Source organism: Rhamphochromis sp. 'chilingali' (assembly GCF_963969265.1).
Source record: "Rhamphochromis sp. 'chilingali' genome assembly, chromosome: 7".
NCBI lineage: Eukaryota > Metazoa > Chordata > Actinopteri > Cichliformes > Cichlidae > Rhamphochromis > Rhamphochromis sp. 'chilingali'.
Genome location: NC_137934.1, coordinates 14,634,974 through 14,657,825, shown reverse-complemented (window position 1 = coordinate 14,657,825; position 22,852 = coordinate 14,634,974). Strand labels below are relative to the sequence as shown.

Sequence of the window (22,852 nt, the reverse complement as noted above, 5' to 3'; positions counted from 1 at the left end):
TACTGTATGTGTTTTGATCATAGGAGTCTACAGGGACTTACTTACTTTTAGCACATTTAGCAGTTGATGTTGGCTTCTTTTTTCAGTACTGGAGCTTCCTGCTCATTGAAGACTTTTCTAAAAGGAAATGCTTAATCCAAAATGGCGTTTTAAGGGCTTGGATTAATGTCAATTTCAGCAAATATTCTTTCTTATGTTAAAAGAACATGGATCTCTGTCAGTGATAACTTCTGACTTTATAACTCAAATTTTAAGAGAGAGCTTCACTGCTAAGCTCTCATCTGTGTGGGTGTCACGGTTCGCTTGAGGACTCACATGCAGGACTCAGAGGCACAGTCAGTATTTATTACAGTTCCACCAGGTGTATATACAAACAGTGCAGGGGATAGTGCTATATACAAAGCGGTGACAGGGAAAAGGCTCCGGGGAAATCCAGGTAGGGAAAAGACACTTGCTCCTCTTCTGACTCTCTCTCCAAACACTCACACAAAAAGGGAATCCGCTCGGGGAATGCAGAGTCGGGTCCAGGGGATCTATGTACAGAAGGAAACACACGTTAGAGGTTTTGCACAGGGAAGCAAATGAGAACTTGCTGAGAGCCGGGCTGCACTGACGCGAGTCACACACAACGATCCAGCGATGAGTAGAAGCCACTCCCTGGCTTAAATGCTGGCTGCACTGATGAGGCCCAGGTGTTTCCTCCTCAGAGGGGCGTGGGCCGAGGGCGTGAACCCACCATGAGTATATCTGTATCTATATAGATATATATGTGTATTCGTAACCTTTTTTCATCATCTAGTTTCCTGTGCCAGATCTTCTACTGATCCACTGAGGCAGACATGTAAAAAAACATGAACTAAAGCATATTTCTGTATATAAACAGGACCTTAAATCTTTATCAACAGCTACTTTAGAGGAAATTCTTCAATAAACTGCAACCAAAGGCTCAACTCAGAGGACAAAACCCAACCTGTTATAAATAGTGTGACAGCAAACTTTCTCTTGTGTAAAGTTACAAATAGGAGTAATTATCCACAGGAGCTTTTATACATAATGAAGTTATAATTCGTCCTGTAGAAATTGTACATTTAAGCTATATAGTTCCCTCTGTGATAACTCTGCTATGAATGCCTCTTATTAACTTTTATGCTTTTACAACCCACTATGAGCAAACACTCAGCAACAGTGGGAAGGAAAAACTCCCTTCTTGAAGGAAAAAACCTCTGGTAGAACCAGGAAATCTGTCTAAACTAGTTGGGGGTTAGAGCAACAGATGCAAGTCTTCAGATCATTTGCAGTGTGACTGTCTTTGTGCACACTTTAACCTGATTCAGTTTTCTTATTTGTCAAAATGCACCATGGGTAAAAAAAAACAAAACAAAATAGTAATGAAGGAGAATCTTCAGCAAAGATGAATTAAACAAGTTTTATTTTGATCAAATTTTACTTTAAGTAAAACACATCTTTATTTGATGACTTTAATGTCATCAAATAAAGACAGTTTTGATGGAGCTCCTGACCCAGCCCAAGCTCTCTATGAAGACGAGGAAAAACTCCCCAGGGGGCCAGATCGATGGGAAGAAACCTCGGGAAAGCCCATTCAAAGAGAGATCCCCTTTCCTGGGATGGCTGGGGGGGTTACAGGAACTCCGAAAAAGCTAAATTTTTATTTATTTATTTTTTAAGATTGACCCACTCTATCTATTCCTGTCCAACAGAAAAAAGAAAGGAAGTTACTACAATGTATCACACTTACATGATAAGGTGTGAATTGTGTGTTTGTGTGTGTTATCTTAGCCAGGGGTGAAGCTGGAGCTCCTCCAGTGTTGGGCGCTTCTCCGGGACTATAGCTAAACATGCGTCCAAGAAATTCCGGCATTCTTGAAAGAAAGAAAAGATCAAAAAGATGAAGATGATAGTTCTAGTGATCCAAGGCATCAGTGAATGTGGAAGTGTGAAGTTTTCTTACCTGTGGACAGACGCTTTTTGATGCTCAGTTGCTTTGTGAGGAACCTCGCGGTACTAAAGTATCGTGCATGAAGCGCTTCATACAACACCACTCCCATTTGCCACACCGTGGTGGGTCCACACCTGTAGCAGCTCCTAATGTACCACTCGGGAGGGATGTGAAGAGGAGTGCCTAACAAACAGACACAATTGCAATTTCTTCTAAAACAAAAGACACAAATTGTTACATCTGTGAAAAGCAGGAGCAGAATATGTTACCATAGAAGATGCGATACAGAGATCGCTGTTTAACAAAGCAGCTCAGTCCAAAGTCAATGATGCGAACTCGAGGCACATCTGAGCCGGTCTCAATCAGAATGTTTTGTCCCTTGATGTCCCGATGAAAGATGTGTTTCTCCTCAAGTTCCTTTACAGCATCAACTAGTTGCTTCAGAATGACCTGGAAAAGATGAAAAACACAATAATGAGTTAATGCTTTTCTGCCTTGATTGAATGCTGTACAGTCTAAGGCTCTCCCAGTCAACCTACCTTGGCCTTGTCCTCTGGTAAAGCTCTTCCATTTTCTGCTTTGTATTTTTGCAGGTCCACAGCAGGGACAGGTCTCTCCAGCACCAGGATCAGCTCTTTGCCAAAGTCGAACCACTCCAGCAAGGACACAGGTGCTGATATTCCCACTGACCCTTCTGCTTCACCTGCAAGTTTAAGCATAATGGCCACTTCCACCGAGAGCATCTTCCCATTTTCATCCTGAAATATTACAACAAAGTGGATGATGAGGAACGCCGCATTCAATCCAGTAATGTAAAACTAATTCAAGTGTTGGACGCTTACCGCCACTTTGCAGTAGACTTTATTTTTGGGAATGTGTTTGATGGCAACCTAGAAGACACAGAGCATTGGTGAGCATTTCCTCAGTATGACATAATGAAAGGTGGAAACACAGCAGACGTCTCAGTTTACGATATTATCCATTATCTGCGTTACTGCCTGTCTTACTACCATCATCTGAACACTTACTGGAAAACGATCTTCTATCCGGTAGCCAGAAAACACTGCTCCGCAGCCTCCTTCTCCGAGCTGGTGCTCCTCCACATATCTGGCTTGGAATTCACCTGAACAGACAAAACAGCAAATCTTGTTTTATTACAGCTGTGACACAAATTACTCTCCTCTGTAGCCTAAATGTTCCTTCTGCCCTTCCCCTGAATATAAAACCCAAGCTGCTTGCTACTTACGTTTTTGGTCTGCCACTGATTTTTTGCCCTGGTCCACATTCCTTTTTTTTTTCTTGGGTGACTCTCTGTTGTCTCCCGTGGCCTTTCTTTTGCCATTTTTTGTGCACTCCTGTTTGTTGTTCAAGTCTGGAGATGTGGAAAACACCAAAAGCACATCAGCTCACTGGATGATAGACACAAACACTAAACACCAATATCTTAAACCTAGCAACCACACTTAATCTACCCCCTTATTCAACTAATTAGCCTACCTTTACCAGAGTCCAACGAGGAGGATGCTTGCTCCTTGTCACCGCTCGTATGGTCGAGAAGTTTAGCCTTCTTTGCTTTCTTTGTTGTGCCCTCTTCATCTTGCACAACCTTGCGCTTCACTCCTTTGACCACATCTGAGCTGGTGGAAGGACCAGCCTGCTCAGCGACCCTCCTCCTTTTTATTGGGGTCTTCTTTTCAGGACTGGCCTTTCTTTTAGCAGTCCTGCTCTTACAATCTATAAACGACGACAACAACACAGTGGTGAAAAAGAGTCCCCGACATCAGGACTGGAAGCAGTTTGATGGCAAAGAATTTGAAATTGCTTTTGCTTAAATGATCACAAGTTTATTCTTGGGATTAAAAAAACTGACCAGTGCGAATTGATACTAGGTTTACTAAGTCTTAGATCTTGATGACACTTGTTGGTCTGTTTTTACTGTTGAGTCCAAGAATAAACTTATTACATTATTTTACCAAAAGACCGGTAACCTTCCTTTGATTAGACATCTTGTATTAAAGCTATTTTCAATCAAACATATGATTCAATTGCTTCAAAAATGATTCACACAGTGTCAACATTTCTAGGATTTGGATTTTACCAGGTTCTTATTTTATTATTTTACTTACCTTGATCTCCTGAATCTTTCTTATCGGCCGGAGTGGTAATTTTTCTTGTTTCCTTTTTCATTGTAATTTCGGAGACCCTTTAAAATCGAAAATGTAAACCGTAATGAGTTAATATTGAGTTAATACTTCTTCAAATGTGCACCTTTCAAATGCTTGACTTTTCTAACTGAATTCTGTAAGTGAGCTTTATAAGTAAACTCTGGAAACTACGGCAACACAACATAGAATCTTGCCTTTCAGTGACTTCACTGACTGCCAGTAGTTCAAAGTAGTTTACAGAAAAACACTCTGGCAGACAAAGCCATAATATTTCATATAATTCAATCATTTCATATCAATTAAACAGTTTCTTTCATTATCTTTCATCATTTGTATAAAGACCTCATCTATGGATGACAGTATGAAGATTTGTGGTTGACCACACACTAATAAACACAGTGTCAGCTACATTGTCATCTGATTTAAAGTATTTATTATGTACATTTAACTGTCATGGTACTGAGTCTGTGACCCAGTGTTTTGTGTTTGTTCATTTATATTCATTGATTATTCTTATGTATGTTTTTGGTTCTCTTTATTGTTTTCTTCTTGTGTTATATTCTTAGGCTTTAGGTTTCTGTTACTTTGCCTTGCCCCTGTGTCCCACGTGGCCCATTGTTTTCCTCTGTTTGCTGTTGGGTTGTCTGTGTATCATCCATGACAATTAAATTAAATAGCAAATGCAACTACAATTTCAATGAGATTCATTCCTGGCATTCTACTGCGGTGGCTGAAAGTAGACACCAAGCATTATCACTGTAACTGATGTAAATATTGGACTTGGAGGGGATTCATCTGATAGACTGATGCAAACATTACTGTAGCGACTTCCACAGTCGCTAGAGGCCAGGGATGGAGCCTGCCTATTTGCCTGACACGCTGTCAACTTTACGCAATAATGCAAGAGGTGGAATTGTTTGCTTGTTTATTAAAGTGCTTTGAGAGTTTACAGAGTAATGTCATCAGCTCCTGATTCAGACTCTTAAAACATCACAGGCTCTAATGTAACAAAGCGAAACATGTTGTGCAGCGCAGCGGTCAACAAAAACTACGGCTACCCAGCCCTCCTCTCTGTCAAAAATACGGAGTGGAAACTACAGATATTTGTTTAAAAATGTAGGGAGTAAAAATTAAGTACAGCAAGGAAGTTTTTTTTTACTTTTTTACTTCCTACCTGTGGAGCCAATTAAGCTAAATTTAAGAAGCGCATGTCTGTGTATACTTAAAAGCTCTTATAGTTATTTTCACTTTGTAGACAAATTAAAGCACAGAAAAGAAAAACACGATACATTAGAGCATGACATAATTTGACCTGAGGTGGCGCTGCACCGTGAGAGAGCCTGAACGTCAACCGGAAGAAGACGAGAATAAACTCCGTATAAACAACATGGCGTCTCCCTGTGAGGTTTTTTGTTTTGTTTTGTTTTTTAAATGAACTTTATTTAGAACAATAACAATGACAATCTCAAAGAGACAAGCGACATATTAAATCAATCAGAACAGAATCACATCTCCTGTACACCACAATGAAATCGACAATAACTGAAAGTAAACATACACACACACACACACACACACACACACACATACACATACACATACATATATATGCATATACACATGCATACATACACATCCATATTCACACATCTACATAATAATAATATAAAAAGATGAATAACCAATACAAAAATAAATAACAATAAAAAAAAGAATGAAAAACAAGGAACAGAAATAAAGAAGACAAGGGGGATCATAAAATCTCTAAAAGTGAGGTTCCATAAACAAGACACATAACTTAAATAAGGGGCTAAGAAAAATCAAACTCTTCTAAAAATCTATGCAATTTGATTGCTTGGGGCTTATTTATTAGCTTAAGAGATTTATGGAACAGGGAGAATTTTGTCCTACCTGGATATAAGGTGTTAACCAAATACCTCCTCAAAAATGGATTATTGCATTTTCCATTAACCAAGTCAAGACCATCTAGTTTAACTTTATGTAAATTTGTAGTCTGTATATTTGAAAAATTGTTCTTTATTGTATTTACAAGGACTGTTGGGATATTCTGTGAAACCTTTTTATAGAGCTCGAACGAGCAACTCATGTCATATTTCTCATTAAGCCTGTTTAATTCAAGTATATCTCCATTTTCATCCATTATATGTGTCACAGACCAAATTTGTTTTGTCATCCATTCGTCCACAAACATAGATTTCCCCCGATTCAATATCACCCTATTATTCCACAATGGAACATTGTGGGGACTAAAGTTATGTTTAAACATTAATTTACAATTTAACAAAACTTGTTGATGAAATTTGGAAAGTTTTATGGGTAGTTTAGAAATGTCAAAATCACATACTAAAAGGATCCCCCCAACTTTGTTGAAAATAAGAGATGGCATCAAGAACCACATCTCATTATCATTTTTCAAGAAAGATCGTAGCCAATTAATCTTTAAAATGCCATTCATTATTTCAAAATCGATTGCTTTTAAACCCCCCTCTTCATAATCTTTTATCAAGTCCCTGTTACTAATATAATGATGTTTATTTTTCCATATGAAATTAAAATTCGCCTTATTTATGTCTTTTATAATTCTTGGTGGGATGGCTAGGGAATAAGCTGGATAGATTAAACTGGACAAAGATTCAACCTTGGTCAACATTATCCTGCCGAACAACGTTAAATCTCTCTGTAGTCAATGGTTTAGAGGGTTTTTTTGCATTTGTCAATTGTATTCTGAATATTCTTTTCGTCTCCCTGTGAGGTGTCATGCCGAGCAGATGTCAGAGTTGAGTTCAAGCAAAGTTGACTCTTTCGGTGATTACAGTTTGTCCGGGCGGGCTGTGCGTCTTATTTCATCCGCAGACACGTCGTTGGATGAGGAACAGCTCATGTTGGCATCAGTGGCAGTCAGGATGGCAGCATCTTCCAGAGGGAAGGTCAGGTCGCTGGTCTCTCTGAGCAGGACGCTGTCCACCAACAAGCCCGGTTCCACGGCTGGAGATTACCCTTCTCCGGCTGAAGTTCCCGCTTCTCCCCCGAACAGCGAGCCAGCCGCGGCGCCTCAGCGGAGACCCAAAAAAGACCCCAGCGGCTGCTCCGTGCTCCTCTTCCCCGGTCAGGGCAGCCAGTTTGTGGGCATGGGCAGAGGACTTTTAAAATACCCCAACGTTAAAGAAATGTTCACCGTAGCCCAGAAGATCCTGGGTTACGACCTGCTGTCTCTGTGTCTGGAGGGCCCCGAGGACGAGCTGCAGAAAACGGTTCACTGTCAGCCGGCGGTGTTTGTCACCTCCCTGGCTGCTGTGGAGAGACTCAACCAAGAAAACCCCAAAGTAAGTGCCAGATAAATGTCTGGAAAAAGGACAATAACTGCAGGTCCTGCCTTCTTAAATGTGGCCATTTTATCTTTTTTTTTTTTTTTTTAAATACTGCTACAGTAATATTAATTTATATTTAAAATGTGCGCACATTATGTATGAAGGTGTGGATGAATGATGCTTGTTGTAAGAAAGCATTTTGAGTGCCCAGTAGAAGAGCATCTTTCAAATGCAAAGTTTCTCATTTCAACTTTAATTACTGCACCTGATTAAGGCGGTAGAGTAAATAAGGCTTCCAACAGTGGTTATTTCTTATTATCACATCTTGTTTTTATTGTTTTTATCAGTAGATTGTTGTTTCACTCCCACCAAAAACATCACCGTAAATAATCTTCTGATTCTGAATGACCATTTAAAAAAATAAACAAATTGTTCTGAGTTAATTTCAGTTACGGATGTATCAGTGACATAAATGATATATCGGTCATAATCGGGAGGCTGTTACATTTTTATTTTTTTTATTTTTTTTTTACTTATTTCCTGCTGTACACAGGCCATTGAGATGTGTGTCGCTGCTGCAGGTTTCAGTGTCGGAGAATTTGCTGCTCTTGTCTTTTCTGGGGCGATGAACTTTGCAGAAGGTAGAAAGATTTCTTTTTTGGGTTTTTTTGTGCACTTGTAAAAGGTGTTTTAATCACAACTTTGGTTAATATTCTGTATTTACTCCTTATGCATCTTCTAGCTTTGTATGCAGTGAAGGTGCGAGCGGAGACTATGCAGAAGGCCTCAGAACTGGTTCCCAGTGGGATGCTGTCAGTCACTGGTAGACCTCAGGCTCAGTATAATTATGCCTGTCTGCAGTAGGGCTGCCACGATTAGTCGACTAGTCACGATTACGTCGACTATCAAAATCGTCGACGACTGATTTAATAGTCGAGGCGGCGTTTGAAGCTTTGTAAGATCACAAAAGACGCAGGAATAAGTAGCAGGATTTAAGAGTGTAATAACGGACTGAAACAGAAGATGGCAGCACTGCATATACAAGGATGCCAGCTGCCGTTAAACCCCGAAGAAGAAGAAGAAGCGGTGTCCCAGAATTCATAGCGCGGCCTAGCTCAGTTTCCAACAATGGCGGCAGCTAGTTAGTTTTAATATTACTCTTATTATTCTTTCTGGGTCACAAAATAAACGTTTAACATATTTTCAGGCGAGAATGTAGCTGTGTAAACCTCAAATATCTGCTCAGTTTATCAAGACACCACATATTTTCAAAAGCGCTCCGATGTTTTCAGAGACGTCTGTTACCCACTAGCTCGATAGCTAGCCGGGGCAAGGCTCACTAGAGCCGTGAGAACACCGGACTCCCGGCAGATCGTTTTCAAACACACCGCTGTCTTTCGCTGCTCAGGTTAAACATGATATATAAGTCACTTAGATAACTTAAAAATGTTATTGTTTGGCTTATTTTAGTATTTTATTTGTTCCTGAGTAAATCTGTTTTGCTGAGATTAAAGTTATAGTTTTTACACAGCTGAATAAACGTCAAGCAGACAGCTGATTATCAGAAGTGTGAGATGCTCGAGAATATTCTCCGGTGTCCTGTTATATTTTAGATAGCAAGGAGTTTATTAAACTTCACCGAAACAATCTGCAAATTTCATTAAAATTTAATAAACTATCATCTTGTCTTTATTTTTAGTTAGCACATACCTTAAACACTTAAAGCTGTAAGCTAATGATAGTTATATAAGAGCAGATGCTGCTGGTGCAATAAGCTGAACGTTTTACATCCAATGGATGATGAATCAGAATCAGAATCAGAATACTTTATTGATCCCTGGGGGAAATTATTTTTTGTTACAGTGCTCCATTTTAAACCAACATTAAGACAAGACAGACAATACGCTAACTAAGAATAGTACAATATATACATATATATACATACATACATACATAAGTCACTTATAAATAAATAGTTGGAAAAGAAACATGTGTAGCTGTAGCAGCAAACAGTGTGTTAAGTGGATGCGTTGTACAGGGAGATGGCCACAGGCAGGAATGATTTCCTGTGTCGTTCAGTGGTGCTTTTCGGTAATCTCAGTCTCTCACTGAACGAGCTCCTGTGACTGACCAACATGTCATGGAGTGGGTGGGAGGTGTTATCCAACATTGTCTTTATCTTGGACAGCATCCGCCTCTCCGACACCACCTTGAGGGAGTCCAGCTCCATCCCCACAACATTGCTGGCTTTACGGATCAGTTTATTAAGTCTGTTGGCATCTGCGACCCTCAGCCTGCTCCCCCAGCATGCAACAGCATAGAGGATCGCACTGGCCACAACAGACTCATAGAAAATCCTCAGCATTTTCTGGCAGATGTTGAAGGACCTCAGTCGCCTCAAAAAATAGAGACGACTCTGGCCCTTCCTGTAAAGTGCTGTGGTGTTTTTAGCCCAGTCCAGTTTATTGTCAATGTGTACTCCAAGGTATTTATAGTCCTCCACAATGTCAACACTGACCCCCTGGATTGAAACAGGGGTCAAGTGTTTCCTGGTCTTCCTGAAGTCCACGATCAGTTCCTTGGTCTTTGCCACGTTGAGCTGCAGATGATTCTGCTCACACCACGTGACAAAGGAGTCGACCACAGCCCGGTACTCTGTCTCATCATCCCTGCTGATGCATCCAACCACCGCAGAGTCATCAGAAAACTTCTGAAGATGGCAGGTCTCTGTGCAGTGGCTGAAGTCTGTGGTGTAGAGGGTGAAGAGGAAGGGGGAGAGGACAGTCCCCTGTGGTGCCCCTGTGTTGCTGATCACCTTGTCAGACACACACTGTGGGAGACGTACATATTGTGGTCTTCCTGTCAGGTAATCAACAATCCAGGACACCAGAGAAGCATCCACCTGCATCGCTGCTAACTTATCACCCAGGAGGGTCGGCCTGATGGTGTTGAAAGCACTGGAAAAGTCAAAAAACATGACCCTCACAGTGCTCGCCGGCTGGTCCAGATGGGTGTAGACACGATTGAGCAGGTAGATGATGGCGTCCTCAGTTCCGAGACGAGGCTGATAAGCGAACTGAAGGGGATCCAGATGTGGTCTTACTATGGGTCGCAGCTGGTCCAGGATGAGCCTTTCCAGGGTCTTCATGATGTGGGAGGTCAGTGCCACGGGCCTGTAATCCTGGGGGCCACTGGGACGAGGCGTCTTTGGTACAGGGACGAGGCATGATGTCTTCCACATCACCGGGACCCTCTGCAGACTCAGACTCAGCATAAACAGTTTATGAAAGACTCCACACAGCTGGGGGGCACAGGTCTTGAGGACAAGGGGACTCACTCCGTCTGGTCCAGCAGACTTGCCTGAGTGAAGTCTCCTCATTTGCATCTCAACCTGGTATTGAGTGAAGGTGATGGGTGGGGGAGGGGTGTCAGGAATCTCACAGGAGGCAACATGTGAAGAGAGAGGCTGGCACAGTGGTGTGGTTCTGGATTCCAGGCTGACTGCAGGTGAGGTTGTGGGGGTGGGAGCAGACACTGTGGTGTCGAATCTATTGAAAAACAGATTCAACTCGTCGGCTCTATTCTCACCTCCCTCAGCTCCCCTGCTGTTGGTTGGCCTGAATCCAGTGATGGTCTTCATGCCCCTCCACACCTCTCTCATGCTGTTCTGCTGGAGTTTCCACTCCAGCTTCCTCCTGTAATTGTCCTTAGCCTCTCTGATCTTGTCCTTTAGTAACACCTGGATCTTCCTCACCTCCTCTTTGTTGCCCCCTCTGAAAGCCCTCTTCTTGTTGTTGAGGAGGGCTTTGATGTCCTTAGTCACCCACGGCTTGTTATTTGGGTAACAATGAACAGTCTGAGCTGGAACAATGGAGTCGGTGCAGAAAGTTATGTAGCCTGTGATACACTCAGTAAGCCCATTGATGTCCTCGGCGTGAGGCTCACAGAGTGTTTCCCAGTCGGTCACCTCGAAACAGCCCTGTAGTTCCGCTATTGCCTCCTCTGACCACCTCCTAACAGTCCTGGTGGTCACAGGTTCCCTCCTCACAATTGGCACATAGCGGGGGGTGAGGTGAATCAGGTTATGATCTGACCTACCAAGTGGGGGGAGGGAGGAGGAGCTGTATGCATCCTTGACGTTAGCATACAGTAAGTCTAAAGTTTTCTCTCCCCTGGTGGGACAGTCCACATATTGTTTGAATGTTGGTAGTGTATTGTCCAGTGATACATGGTTGAAGTCACCCGAGATCACAATAAAGGCACTCGGGTGCTGAGTCTGTAGCCGAGCTATGGCAGAGTGGATAGTCTGATTAGTCGACTAATCGCAAAAATAATCGGTGACTAGTCGACTATCAAAATAATCGTTTGTGGCAGCCCTAGTCTGCAGGCAAAAGAGCACTGCAAGAGTCTGGGGATGGAGAATCCTGTGTGCTCTGTGGCCAACTAGCTTTTTCCAGATGGCAGGGTTATTGCAGGGCACCAGCAGGTAATGCATTCATATATTCTTGCTGCTTTAATATACCGTGAATCTATTGTGTTCTCTTTTCTGTCTTCTCTCAACCATCAAAAAAGTTGTTAGAGCTGCTCTTGTCATTTCTGCTGTCTTCTTTGACTTCTCAGGCTCTGGATTTCCTCCAGGAAAACTCTCGGCGCCTAAAGTTCATGCGGACCAAAACTCTCCCAGTCAGTGGTGCGTTCCATACTGAGCTGATGGCATCGGCTACTGAACCTCTCAGAGAGGTGCTCCGGCAGGTGGAGGTCAGTCAGCCACTTTATCCAAAAGGGATTAACATATTTTCCGAAACATGTATTCAATTACTCTGTAAAGCTACACCAGTCCTCATTTTTAAAAGATAACCCATCCTATTCAGTCTGACTCGGAAAGTTAAATGGAAAGTATACCCAAGATTTTACATCTGGTATTCAGCCATTCAAACTGCCCTCCGTCTTCAGAGTGAGGGAAAGTCTTCCCTTCACCATGAACTCAAACTGAAGAGACGGATCCAGCGGGAAAACAGTCAGCGGGAACGCAGCCGGAGCGCCCGCAGCAGCTGCAGCAGCAGGGGCAGCCAATCTGATGACTCGACTATCCATGAGACAGAGAAGACAGAAAAAGAGAAAGACAAACAGGACTTAGAGATTGAAAACATTATCAAGGTAAGTGAGGGCTATAAGAATCTTTTTTTGTAATATTTATTTAATTACATCATGCACCAAACTATCCATGGTAGTGATTATTTAACTAAGTCATAGTGGCACTGGGCAGCTGCCAGTGCAGTTCATTTTGTCCATTTAAAAAGTACCATGTACACTCACTGGCCACATTTTTGTTAGATACACCTGTTGAGCTGCTCATTAGGTCAAATACCTAATCAGCCTATCACATGGCAGCAGCTCAGTGCATTTAGGCATGTATACATTAATAAGATGACCTGCTGAAGGTCAAATGGGATTTAAATGACTTTGAACATGCATTGTTGTTTGTGTCGGACAGGCTTGTCTGAGTATTTCAGAAACTGTACAACCATCTAACCGGTTTATAGAAAATGGTCTGAAATAGAGGAAATCTCCTGTGAGCAGCACTTCTCTGGGAAAAAAATCACTTGTTGGTGCCAAAGATCAAAAGCGGAATGAGCAGATTACTTACAGCTGTAAGGAAAGCAACATGAACTCAAATACCCACTTACTTCAACCAAGTTATCAAGAAGAGCACCGCTGAAAGCACAATACGTTGAACCTCGAAGCTGATGGCCTAGTGTCACCTGCTGGATAGAGGTGAAAACACAAACCAAACAATGGCTCTTTCATCTGTTTCACAGCATGCTCGGGAACTGGAAACTCGCCGAAGGGAGGCAGAGGAGAGAGAGCGGAGGAAGCAGAGGGAGGTGCAGATGGAACTGGAAAGACAGCTGAAAGAGGCTGAGATGGTAAAAAAAAAGTTTTCCACTTGACACCAATTATGTACAGAGTCTTTTCTCCTTGACTTTGATCTTTGAGAACTGCAGCAAAATGTTGACTGTCATTATAAAATTCACATCTTTAATGATTTGGAAAAATGGTTATGACAGTCCAGGAAAAGGTGATTCAGGAATAGGTCAGTTTATACCGCTCTGTTGGTGCATCTGTTTATGTAGCTGTGTGTGTGTGCATAGATAAAAGACAGCATGCAGGCTGAGATGCAGGTGAAGGAAAAGGAGGCTGAACAACAGAAGAAGAGGATCAGGGAGCTGGAGCTGACACAGCAGCAGCTGGAAGTTGCCCTTAATATGGAGATCCAGGCTCGGCTGGAGGAGGAGAGGGCCAGACTGGAGCTTGAGCGGTAACAATGGATTTCTAACTCTTATTATGGCCCTTTATTATTTTATTTGTGATGGAGATCTGAGATATCCATGAGAAGTATTAACTGTCATGCGGCGGCTGTGTGAAGGCAAGAGAGGACCCAATTGCACGGCTCTAGACACACGGGAATGAACTCAAAGGCAGGTCTTTATTAACAGGAACATAAGAAGTCATACAAAACTATACTGGGAGAAACTAAAGCTGAGGCGCTGGGAAGACACGGGAAATGCACACAACCTAGAAGGATGACGCAACACAGAACAAAGGGACACTCTGACATAAATACACAGAAGGTAATGAGGGAAGTGGGAACACACGGGGAACACAGCTGAAGACAATTACTCATGACCGAGCAGGGAGGACACGAAACTGAAAATACTGACACCAAGATGTGGACCTTAAACACAACACAGTACACAGAGATGAGCACAGAGAGAGAGGCAGAGAACAAGGATGAATACGAGGGGATGAGGAGAACACAGAACACAACGGACGGGAACACGGTACCAGAACAAACACCACAATAAAAGCATGGACACAGGGGGAATCCAACTACCAAACCAAACAATCCAATGGACATAAGGAACAAAATACAAAACCACAGGAAAACTGAGAACACTGGGTCAAAATGACCCAGGACCATGACAATACCCCCCCTCAAGGGCTGACTCCAGACAGCCCTTGCGGACGGCAACGGCGGCAGAACAGATCCGGAGGCCGGCCGTGTGGAAGGCGGCGGCTACAGAGCGGGACCGGAGGCCGGGCCCCTCGAACCCTCCAGCGGAGACGAGGAAGGGCTGGCTGGGCTCTCCAGAACCCCCAGCGGACAAGGCAGGTGGCAGCGTGGAAGCCGCGGAGTGCTGGATGGGCTCATCCGAGCTTCCAGCCGGAGCTGATGTAGCGCCAGAGGGTATCGGGACCCCTGGCTGAATGTTAAGCTGACCAGAAGACCAAACTGCTACAGGGGACCAAACTGATGGCTGTAGTAATGGTTGTGGTGACAGTGGAGTGGGCGGTGGAGTGGATGACTGAGTTAACGGTGACTGTGCTAATGGTTCAGCTAAGGAGTGCATTAATGACAGGACTACAGGTTGAATGACTGACTGAGCAGCAGCCTGAATGGCTGAGTGTCGTGATGGTTGTGGTGGAAGAGAAGCGGGTGATGGTGTGGATGATGGAGCTACGGGCGACTGAGTGGCAGACTGAACTGATGACTGAAGTGATGGTAGAGGTGAAAATTGAGCTTGTGGTGGGGTAGCTGACTGAGGTGCGGGGGACACAGGAGACAGAGCCAGCGGGGACACAGGAGGCAGAGCTACAGATTGAACTGAGGGAGACTGGGTAGCAAACTGAACTAGTGGTAGTAATGGCGGTTGGGGAGAAGGCTGGACTGTACACTGAGGAGAAGGCTGACTGACTGACTGAGGAGCATCCTGTGCAGCTGAGTGTAATGATGGTTGTGGGAGCGAATGTTGGACAGGTGGTGGTGTCGGGTCCCCTGAGCCTACAATGCGGATGAAAGGTGCAGGCACCTGCTGGACACCAGTCGCTCCCACCTGAGGAGCAGGTACAGGTGCAGAGATCGGCTGGGTCCTGGCGGGCCCCACCTCAGTGGTTGGCACAGATTTCGGCAGGGACTGGGCGGCTGCTGTCCCCACCCGAGGAGCTGATACGGGTGCAGGGACCAGCAGAGCCTCAGTCGACCCGGAAACCGGAACAGGGACCAGCTGGGCGCCAGCCCCCCTCACCTGGGGAACTGAGATAGGTGCAGGGGAGTGCTGGGCCGCAGCTATCCCTAGAACGCAAGGGGCCTGGGAGGCGGGCCTAGAAAGAACAGTCTGCAAGAGATCAATTCCCTGCCCTGAGTGAGCGGATGAGGAACAGCGCTCTGACTTCATAGCGTTAAGTGTGCTAAAGCTGTAGCTTACAGGCACTAATGCACCACCTTCAGTGTTTACAGACTCTAGAGAAATGTGATCAGCTGATGCACCAACAGTCTTAGAGCTTCTTTCTTCGGAGCTAACCATGCTTATACTGACAGAGGAGGGGTTAATAGCCGATGTAAACATAGGTCTGTGCACCGGAGAGGCAGATGAAACAAAGTCTTTTACCTCCGGATCGCTGGAAGCAGTAAACCTAGGGAAAACAGTGGTGGGTGTAGAGCCCCCTGACTCAAGAACATTCGAATCAGTAAATACGTCAGAATGGACTTTCCCCTGGGGTGATGGCTCAGAAGTAACGAGCTGGGGTCGAGCTATCACAGGAACATTTACAGTCTTGGATTTTACTGCTTTAACATCTAAGGAGGCAGGTTTTAAAGCCCCAGTGGTGAGCTTAACTGCAAAACAATCATTCTCAGCAGACACACAGGTAAAGGGCACAGAAGCAGGTGTCTCTAACTCAGGAAATGCTGACTTCAAGTTTTCAGACCTAGGAAACACTAGCGAAGGATAATCTTTCTCAAATATGAGTCCAAACGTAGGAGAAACGGTCTCTGAGTTGACCCTCCGGGCAGTACAACGGTTCATAAGAAGTTCGGGTTCGGATTCAACATTTACAGATCGTGAGCCTTTAGAGCCTACGGCAAGAGTCACAGAGTTTGCATTCCTGCATTCAGAGTAGTGAGAACTAGCCTCAGAGTGAACAGAAAGAGTGTCTTTGTCACTCACCCCAGCCGGCTGCTCAGTAGTCCCGGAATCCGGCTGAGGAGAGGACCGGCGACGGCGTCTCCTCCTTGATGAGGGAACGGAGGTGACGGGGGAAACCGGTGATGATGCGGGGGTGACGGTCTCCTCTTCATCATCCGACCTCATCGCTGCTAGGAAAGCAGCGGGAGAGCGACGGTCAGAGCTGAGAGGGGATGGAGAAGGGCTCCGCGGCAGCAGCGCCAAAAAACCCTCTCGTTTTAGCAGCCGCTGTTGCGATACCGAGAGCCCCGTCTGCTGCTGCGATGCCGTCGCGGCGAGCTTAGTTCGCTGCTGCTGCGGCGGCTGACTGGCGGAGATCTCCGTCTGCAGTCGCTGTGGTGTGGAATCCCGGGAACAGACACTGTCTGCCAGCTCACGAGCTTATAATGCCTCCTTGGCTCGGCTCAGTTCGTCAATAAAGCCCTCATAGCAGGTGAGCTGGTGAAGGAAAGGGTTTCCCTCGATTATTGCCTTTATGGCGTTAAGTCCGATGGAAATTGTCCGTGAGTCCGAGGCGCGGGTTATTCGTTGCACCAGACTCTGTACACGGAGAATATCTCCCTCACGGGCGGAGCCTGCTGGGTCCATTTCGTGGTTGCGTCGTTCTGTCGTGCGGCGGCTGTGTGAAGGCAAGAGAGGACCCAAATGCACGGCTCTAGACACACGGGGATGAACTCAAAGGCAGGTCTTTATTAACAGGAACATAAGAAGTCATACAAAACTATAAATACACAGAAGGTAATGAGGGAAGTGGGAGTTGTTACAGGATGCAAACATGTTTTATACTGCTTTGAAGTCTGGGACAGCATCATAAGAGGCATAACTGATCTCACCGTAGTCCCATGAAGACTCAAGATGAGTGTTTTCACGACTGCCATCTTGGTGTTTTGAAATCAGGCATGATGAATGAAGGGAAGAACTGTCTGTTAAGGTTCTCAGTCGTTCAGGTCATCGTAGTCTAAGGAGCTTGGAAAGAAAAGCATCTGGACTTCTTTAAGCTTCTTGAAGAGCGTTTCACCTCTCATTCAAGAAGCTTCTTCAGTTCTCTGAAGAAATTCTGAACTGAAGAAGCTTCTCAGATGAGAGGTGAAACATCTTCAAGAAACTTAAAGAAGTCCAGATGCTTTTCTTTCCACGCTCCTTAGACTGTAGTTAAACTTCACACACTGGACTTGTCAGTCACACATCCTTCGCCAGTAGGCATTCCCAGAATGATCTTTCCCCTTCTGACGCTTAGAATGACCAAATATGTGCAAAATGGACAATTCAACATGCCACCATGTCAGTCTTTTATTAAATATGACATGAAACAAATGACTGAGCCATTAAATTTGTCACAAAGGTGTTCACCTAATTCCAGGCAAATGGAATAGACTTCTATGGGACCATAAGTCTTTTTGCACTTTGACATTTGTTTTACTTTTCAGATCTGTAACCTATAACTTTTATACTGTATGTGTTTTGATCATAGGAGTCTACAGGGACTTACTTACTTTTAGCACGTTTAGCAGTTGATGTTGGCTTCTTTTTTCAGTACTGGAGCTTCCTGCTCATTGAAGACTTTTCTAAAAGGAAATGCTTAATCCAAAATGGCGTTTTAAGGGCTTGGATTAATGTCAATTTCAGCAAATATTCTTTCTTATGTTAAAAGAACATGGATCTCTGTCAGTGATAACTTCTGACTTTATAACTCAAATTTTAAGAGAGAGCTTCACTGCTAAGCTCTCATCTGTGTGGGTGTCACGGTTCGCTTGAGGACTCACATGCAGGACTCAGAGGCACAGTCAGTATTTATTACAGTTCCACCAGGTGTATATACAAACAGTGCAGGGGATAGTGCTATATACAAAGCGGTGACAGGGAAAAGGCTCCGGGGAAATCCAGGTAGGGAAAAGACACTTGCTCCTCTTCTGACTCTCTCTCCAAACACTCACACAAAAAGGGAATCCGCTCGGGGAATGCAGAGTCGGGTCCAGGGGATCTATGTACAGAAGGAAACACACGTTAGAGGTTTTGCACAGGGAAGCAAATGAGAACTTGCTGAGAGCCGGGCTGCACTGACGCGAGTCACACACAACGATCCAGCGATGAGTAGAAGCCACTCCCTGGCTTAAATGCTGGCTGCACTGATGAGGCCCAGGTGTTTCCTCCTCAGAGGGGCGTGGGCCGAGGGCGTGAACCCACCATGAGTATATCTGTATCTATATAGATATATATGTGTATTCGTAACCTTTTTTCATCATCTAGTTTCCTGTGCCAGATCTTCTACTGATCCACTGAGGCAGACATGTAAAAAAACATGAACTAAAGCATATTTCTGTATATAAACAGGACCTTAAATCTTTATCAACAGCTACTTTAGAGGAAATTCTTCAATAAACTGCAACCAAAGGCTCAACTCAGAGGACAAAACCCAACCTGTTATAAATAGTGTGACAGCAAACTTTCTCTTGTGTAAAGTTACAAATAGGAGTAATTATCCACAGGAGCTTTTATACATAATGAAGTTATAATTCGTCCTGTAGAAATTGTACATTTAAGCTATATAGTTCCCTCTGTGATAACTCTGCTATGAATGCCTCTTATTAACTTTTATGCTTTTACAACCCACTATGAGCAAACACTCAGCAACAGTGGGAAGGAAAAACTCCCTTCTTGAAGGAAAAAACCTCTGGTAGAACCAGGAAATCTGTCTAAACTAGTTGGGGGTTAGAGCAACAGATGCAAGTCTTCAGATCATTTGCAGTGTGACTGTCTTTGTGCACACTTTAACCTGATTCAGTTTTCTTATTTGTCAAAATGCACCATGGGTAAAAAAAAACAAAACAAAATAGTAATGAAGGAGAATCTTCAGCAAAGATGAATTAAACAAGTTTTATTTTGATCAAATTTTACTTTAAGTAAAACACATCTTTATTTGATGACTTTAATGTCATCAAATAAAGACAGTTTTGATGGAGCTCCTGACCCAGCCCAAGCTCTCTATGAAGACGAGGAAAAACTCCCCAGGGGGCCAGATCGATGGGAAGAAACCTCGGGAAAGCCCATTCAAAGAGAGATCCCCTTTCCTGGGATGGCTGGGGGGGTTACAGGAACTCCGAAAAAGCTAAATTTTTATTTATTTATTTTTTAAGATTGACCCACTCTATCTATTCCTGTCCAACAGAAAAAAGAAAGGAAGTTACTACAATGTATCACACTTACATGATAAGGTGTGAATTGTGTGTTTGTGTGTGTTATCTTAGCCAGGGGTGAAGCTGGAGCTCCTCCAGTGTTGGGCGCTTCTCCGGGACTATAGCTAAACATGCGTCCAAGAAATTCCGGCATTCTTGAAAGAAAGAAAAGATCAAAAAGATGAAGATGATAGTTCTAGTGATCCAAGGCATCAGTGAATGTGGAAGTGTGAAGTTTTCTTACCTGTGGACAGACGCTTTTTGATGCTCAGTTGCTTTGTGAGGAACCTCGCGGTACTAAAGTATCGTGCATGAAGCGCTTCATACAACACCACTCCCATTTGCCACACCGTGGTGGGTCCACACCTGTAGCAGCTCCTAATGTACCACTCGGGAGGGATGTGAAGAGGAGTGCCTAACAAACAGACACAATTGCAATTTCTTCTAAAACAAAAGACACAAATTGTTACATCTGTGAAAAGCAGGAGCAGAATATGTTACCATAGAAGATGCGATACAGAGATCGCTGTTTAACAAAGCAGCTCAGTCCAAAGTCAATGATGCGAACTCGAGGCACATCTGAGCCGGTCTCAATCAGAATGTTTTGTCCCTTGATGTCCCGATGAAAGATGTGTTTCTCCTCAAGTTCCTTTACAGCATCAACTAGTTGCTTCAGAATGACCTGGAAAAGATGAAAAACACAATAATGAGTTAATGCTTTTCTGCCTTGATTGAATGCTGTACAGTCTAAGGCTCTCCCAGTCAACCTACCTTGGCCTTGTCCTCTGGTAAAGCTCTTCCATTTTCTGCTTTGTATTTTTGCAGGTCCACAGCAGGGACAGGTCTCTCCAGCACCAGGATCAGCTCTTTGCCAAAGTCGAACCACTCCAGCAAGGACACAGGTGCTGATATTCCCACTGACCCTTCTGCTTCACCTGCAAGTTTAAGCATAATGGCCACTTCCACCGAGAGCATCTTCCCATTTTCATCCTGAAATATTACAACAAAGTGGATGATGAGGAACGCCGCATTCAATCCAGTAATGTAAAACTAATTCAAGTGTTGGACGCTTACCGCCACTTTGCAGTAGACTTTATTTTTGGGAATGTGTTTGATGGCAACCTAGAAGACACAGAGCATTGGTGAGCATTTCCTCAGTATGACATAATGAAAGGTGGAAACACAGCAGACGTCTCAGTTTACGATATTATCCATTATCTGCGTTACTGCCTGTCTTACTACCATCATCTGAACACTTACTGGAAAACGATCTTCTATCCGGTAGCCAGAAAACACTGCTCCGCAGCCTCCTTCTCCGAGCTGGTGCTCCTCCACATATCTGGCTTGGAATTCACCTGAACAGACAAAACAGCAAATCTTGTTTTATTACAGCTGTGACACAAATTACTCTCCTCTGTAGCCTAAATGTTCCTTCTGCCCTTCCCCTGAATATAAAACCCAAGCTGCTTGCTACTTACGTTTTTGGTCTGCCACTGATTTTTTGCCCTGGTCCACATTCCTTTTTTTTTTCTTGAGTGGCTCTCTGTTGTCTCCCGTGGCCTTTCTTTTGCCATTTTTTGTGCACTCCTGTTTGTTGTTCAAGTCTGGAGATGTGGAAAACACCAAAAGCACATCAGCTCACTGGATGATAGACACAAACACTAAACACCAATATCTTAAACCTAGCAACCACACTTAATCTACCCCCTTATTCAACTAATTAGCCTACCTTTACCAGAGTCCAACGAGGAGGATGCTTGCTCCTTGTCACCGCTCGTATGGTCGAGAAGTTTAGCCTTCTTTGCTTTCTTTGTTGTGCCCTCTTCATCTTGCACAACCTTGCGCTTCACTCCTTTGACCACATCTGAGCTGGTGGAAGGACCAGCCTGCTCAGCGACCCTCCTCCTTTTTATTGGGGTCTTCTTTTCAGGACTGGCCTTTCTTTTAGCAGTCCTGCTCTTACAATCTATAAACGACGACAACAACACAGTGGTGAAAAAGAGTCCCCGACATCAGGACTGGAAGCAGTTTGATGGCAAAGAATTTGAAATTGCTTTTGCTTAAATGATCACAAGTTTATTCTTGGGATTAAAAAAACTGACCAGTGCGAATTGATACTAGGTTTACTAAGTCTTAGATCTTGATGACACTTGTTGGTCTGTTTTTACTGTTGAGTCCAAGAATAAACTTATTACATTATTTTACCAAAAGACCGGTAACCTTCCTTTGATTAGACATCTTGTATTAAAGCTATTTTCAATCAAACATATGATTCAATTGCTTCAAAAATGATTCACACAGTGTCAACATTTCTAGGATTTGGATTTTACCAGGTTCTTATTTTATTATTTTACTTACCTTGATCTCCTGAATCTTTCTTATCGGCCGGAGTGGTAATTTTTCTTGTTTCCTTTTTCATTGTAATTTCGGAGACCCTTTAAAATCGAAAATGTAAACCGTAATGAGTTAATATTGAGTTAATACTTCTTCAAATGTGCACCTTTCAAATGCTTGACTTTTCTAACTGAATTCTGTAAGTGAGCTTTATAAGTAAACTCTGGAAACTACGGCAACACAACATAGAATCTTGCCTTTCAGTGACTTCACTGACTGCCAGTAGTTCAAAGTAGTTTACAGAAAAACACTCTGGCAGACAAAGCCATAACATTTCATATAATTCAATCATTTCATATCAATTAAACAGTTTCTTTCATTATCTTTCATCATTTGTATAAAGACCTCATCTATGGATGACAGTATGAAGATTTGTGGTTGACCACACACTAATAAACACAGTGTCAGCTACATTGTCATCTGATTTAAAGTATTTATTATGTACATTTAACTGTCATGGTACTGAGTCTGTGACCCAGTGTTTTGTGTTTGTTCATTTATATTCATTGATTATTCTTATGTATGTTTTTGGTTCTCTTTATTGTTTTCTTCTTGTGTTATATTCTTAGGCTTTAGGTTTCTGTTACTTTGCCTTGCCCCTGTGTCCCACGTGGCCCATTGTTTTCCTCTGTTTGCTGTTGGGTTGTCTGTGTATCATCCATGACAATTAAATTAAATAGCAAATGCAACTACAATTTCAATGAGATTCATTCCTGGCATTCTACTGCGGTGGCTGAAAGTAGACACCAAGCATTATCACTGTAACTGATGTAAATATTGGACTTGGAGGGGATTCATCTGATAGACT

The 22,852-nt window shown here is 43.4% G+C and overlaps 1 protein-coding gene and 1 pseudogene across 2 annotated transcripts; one reads left to right on the top strand and one right to left on the bottom strand.

Moving 5' to 3' along the window:
- Positions 1-1,788: 1,788 nt before the first annotated feature.
- On the bottom strand, positions 1,789-4,144 carry LOC308399824 (serine/threonine-protein kinase pim-2-like; the record flags this gene model as incomplete). The annotated part of the gene is made up of 8 exons (XM_080887247.1): positions 1,789-1,880; positions 1,970-2,140; positions 2,227-2,407; positions 2,497-2,715; positions 2,800-2,847; positions 2,986-3,080; positions 3,455-3,691; positions 4,084-4,144. The coding sequence occupies 8 exons, from the start codon at positions 4,142-4,144 to the stop codon at positions 1,789-1,791; spliced, it is 1,104 nt and encodes a 367-aa protein (XP_080743373.1).
- A 2,743-nt stretch (positions 4,145-6,887) lies between these two features.
- LOC308399823 lies at positions 6,888-14,720 on the top strand (annotated as a pseudogene). Its single transcript has 9 exons — positions 6,888-7,466; positions 8,005-8,092; positions 8,194-8,311; positions 11,832-11,937; positions 12,072-12,209; positions 12,405-12,608; positions 13,271-13,378; positions 13,604-13,770; positions 14,453-14,720. The product of its transcript is annotated as an uncharacterized misc_RNA (transcript).
- The last annotated feature ends 8,132 nt before the right edge of the window (positions 14,721-22,852 follow it).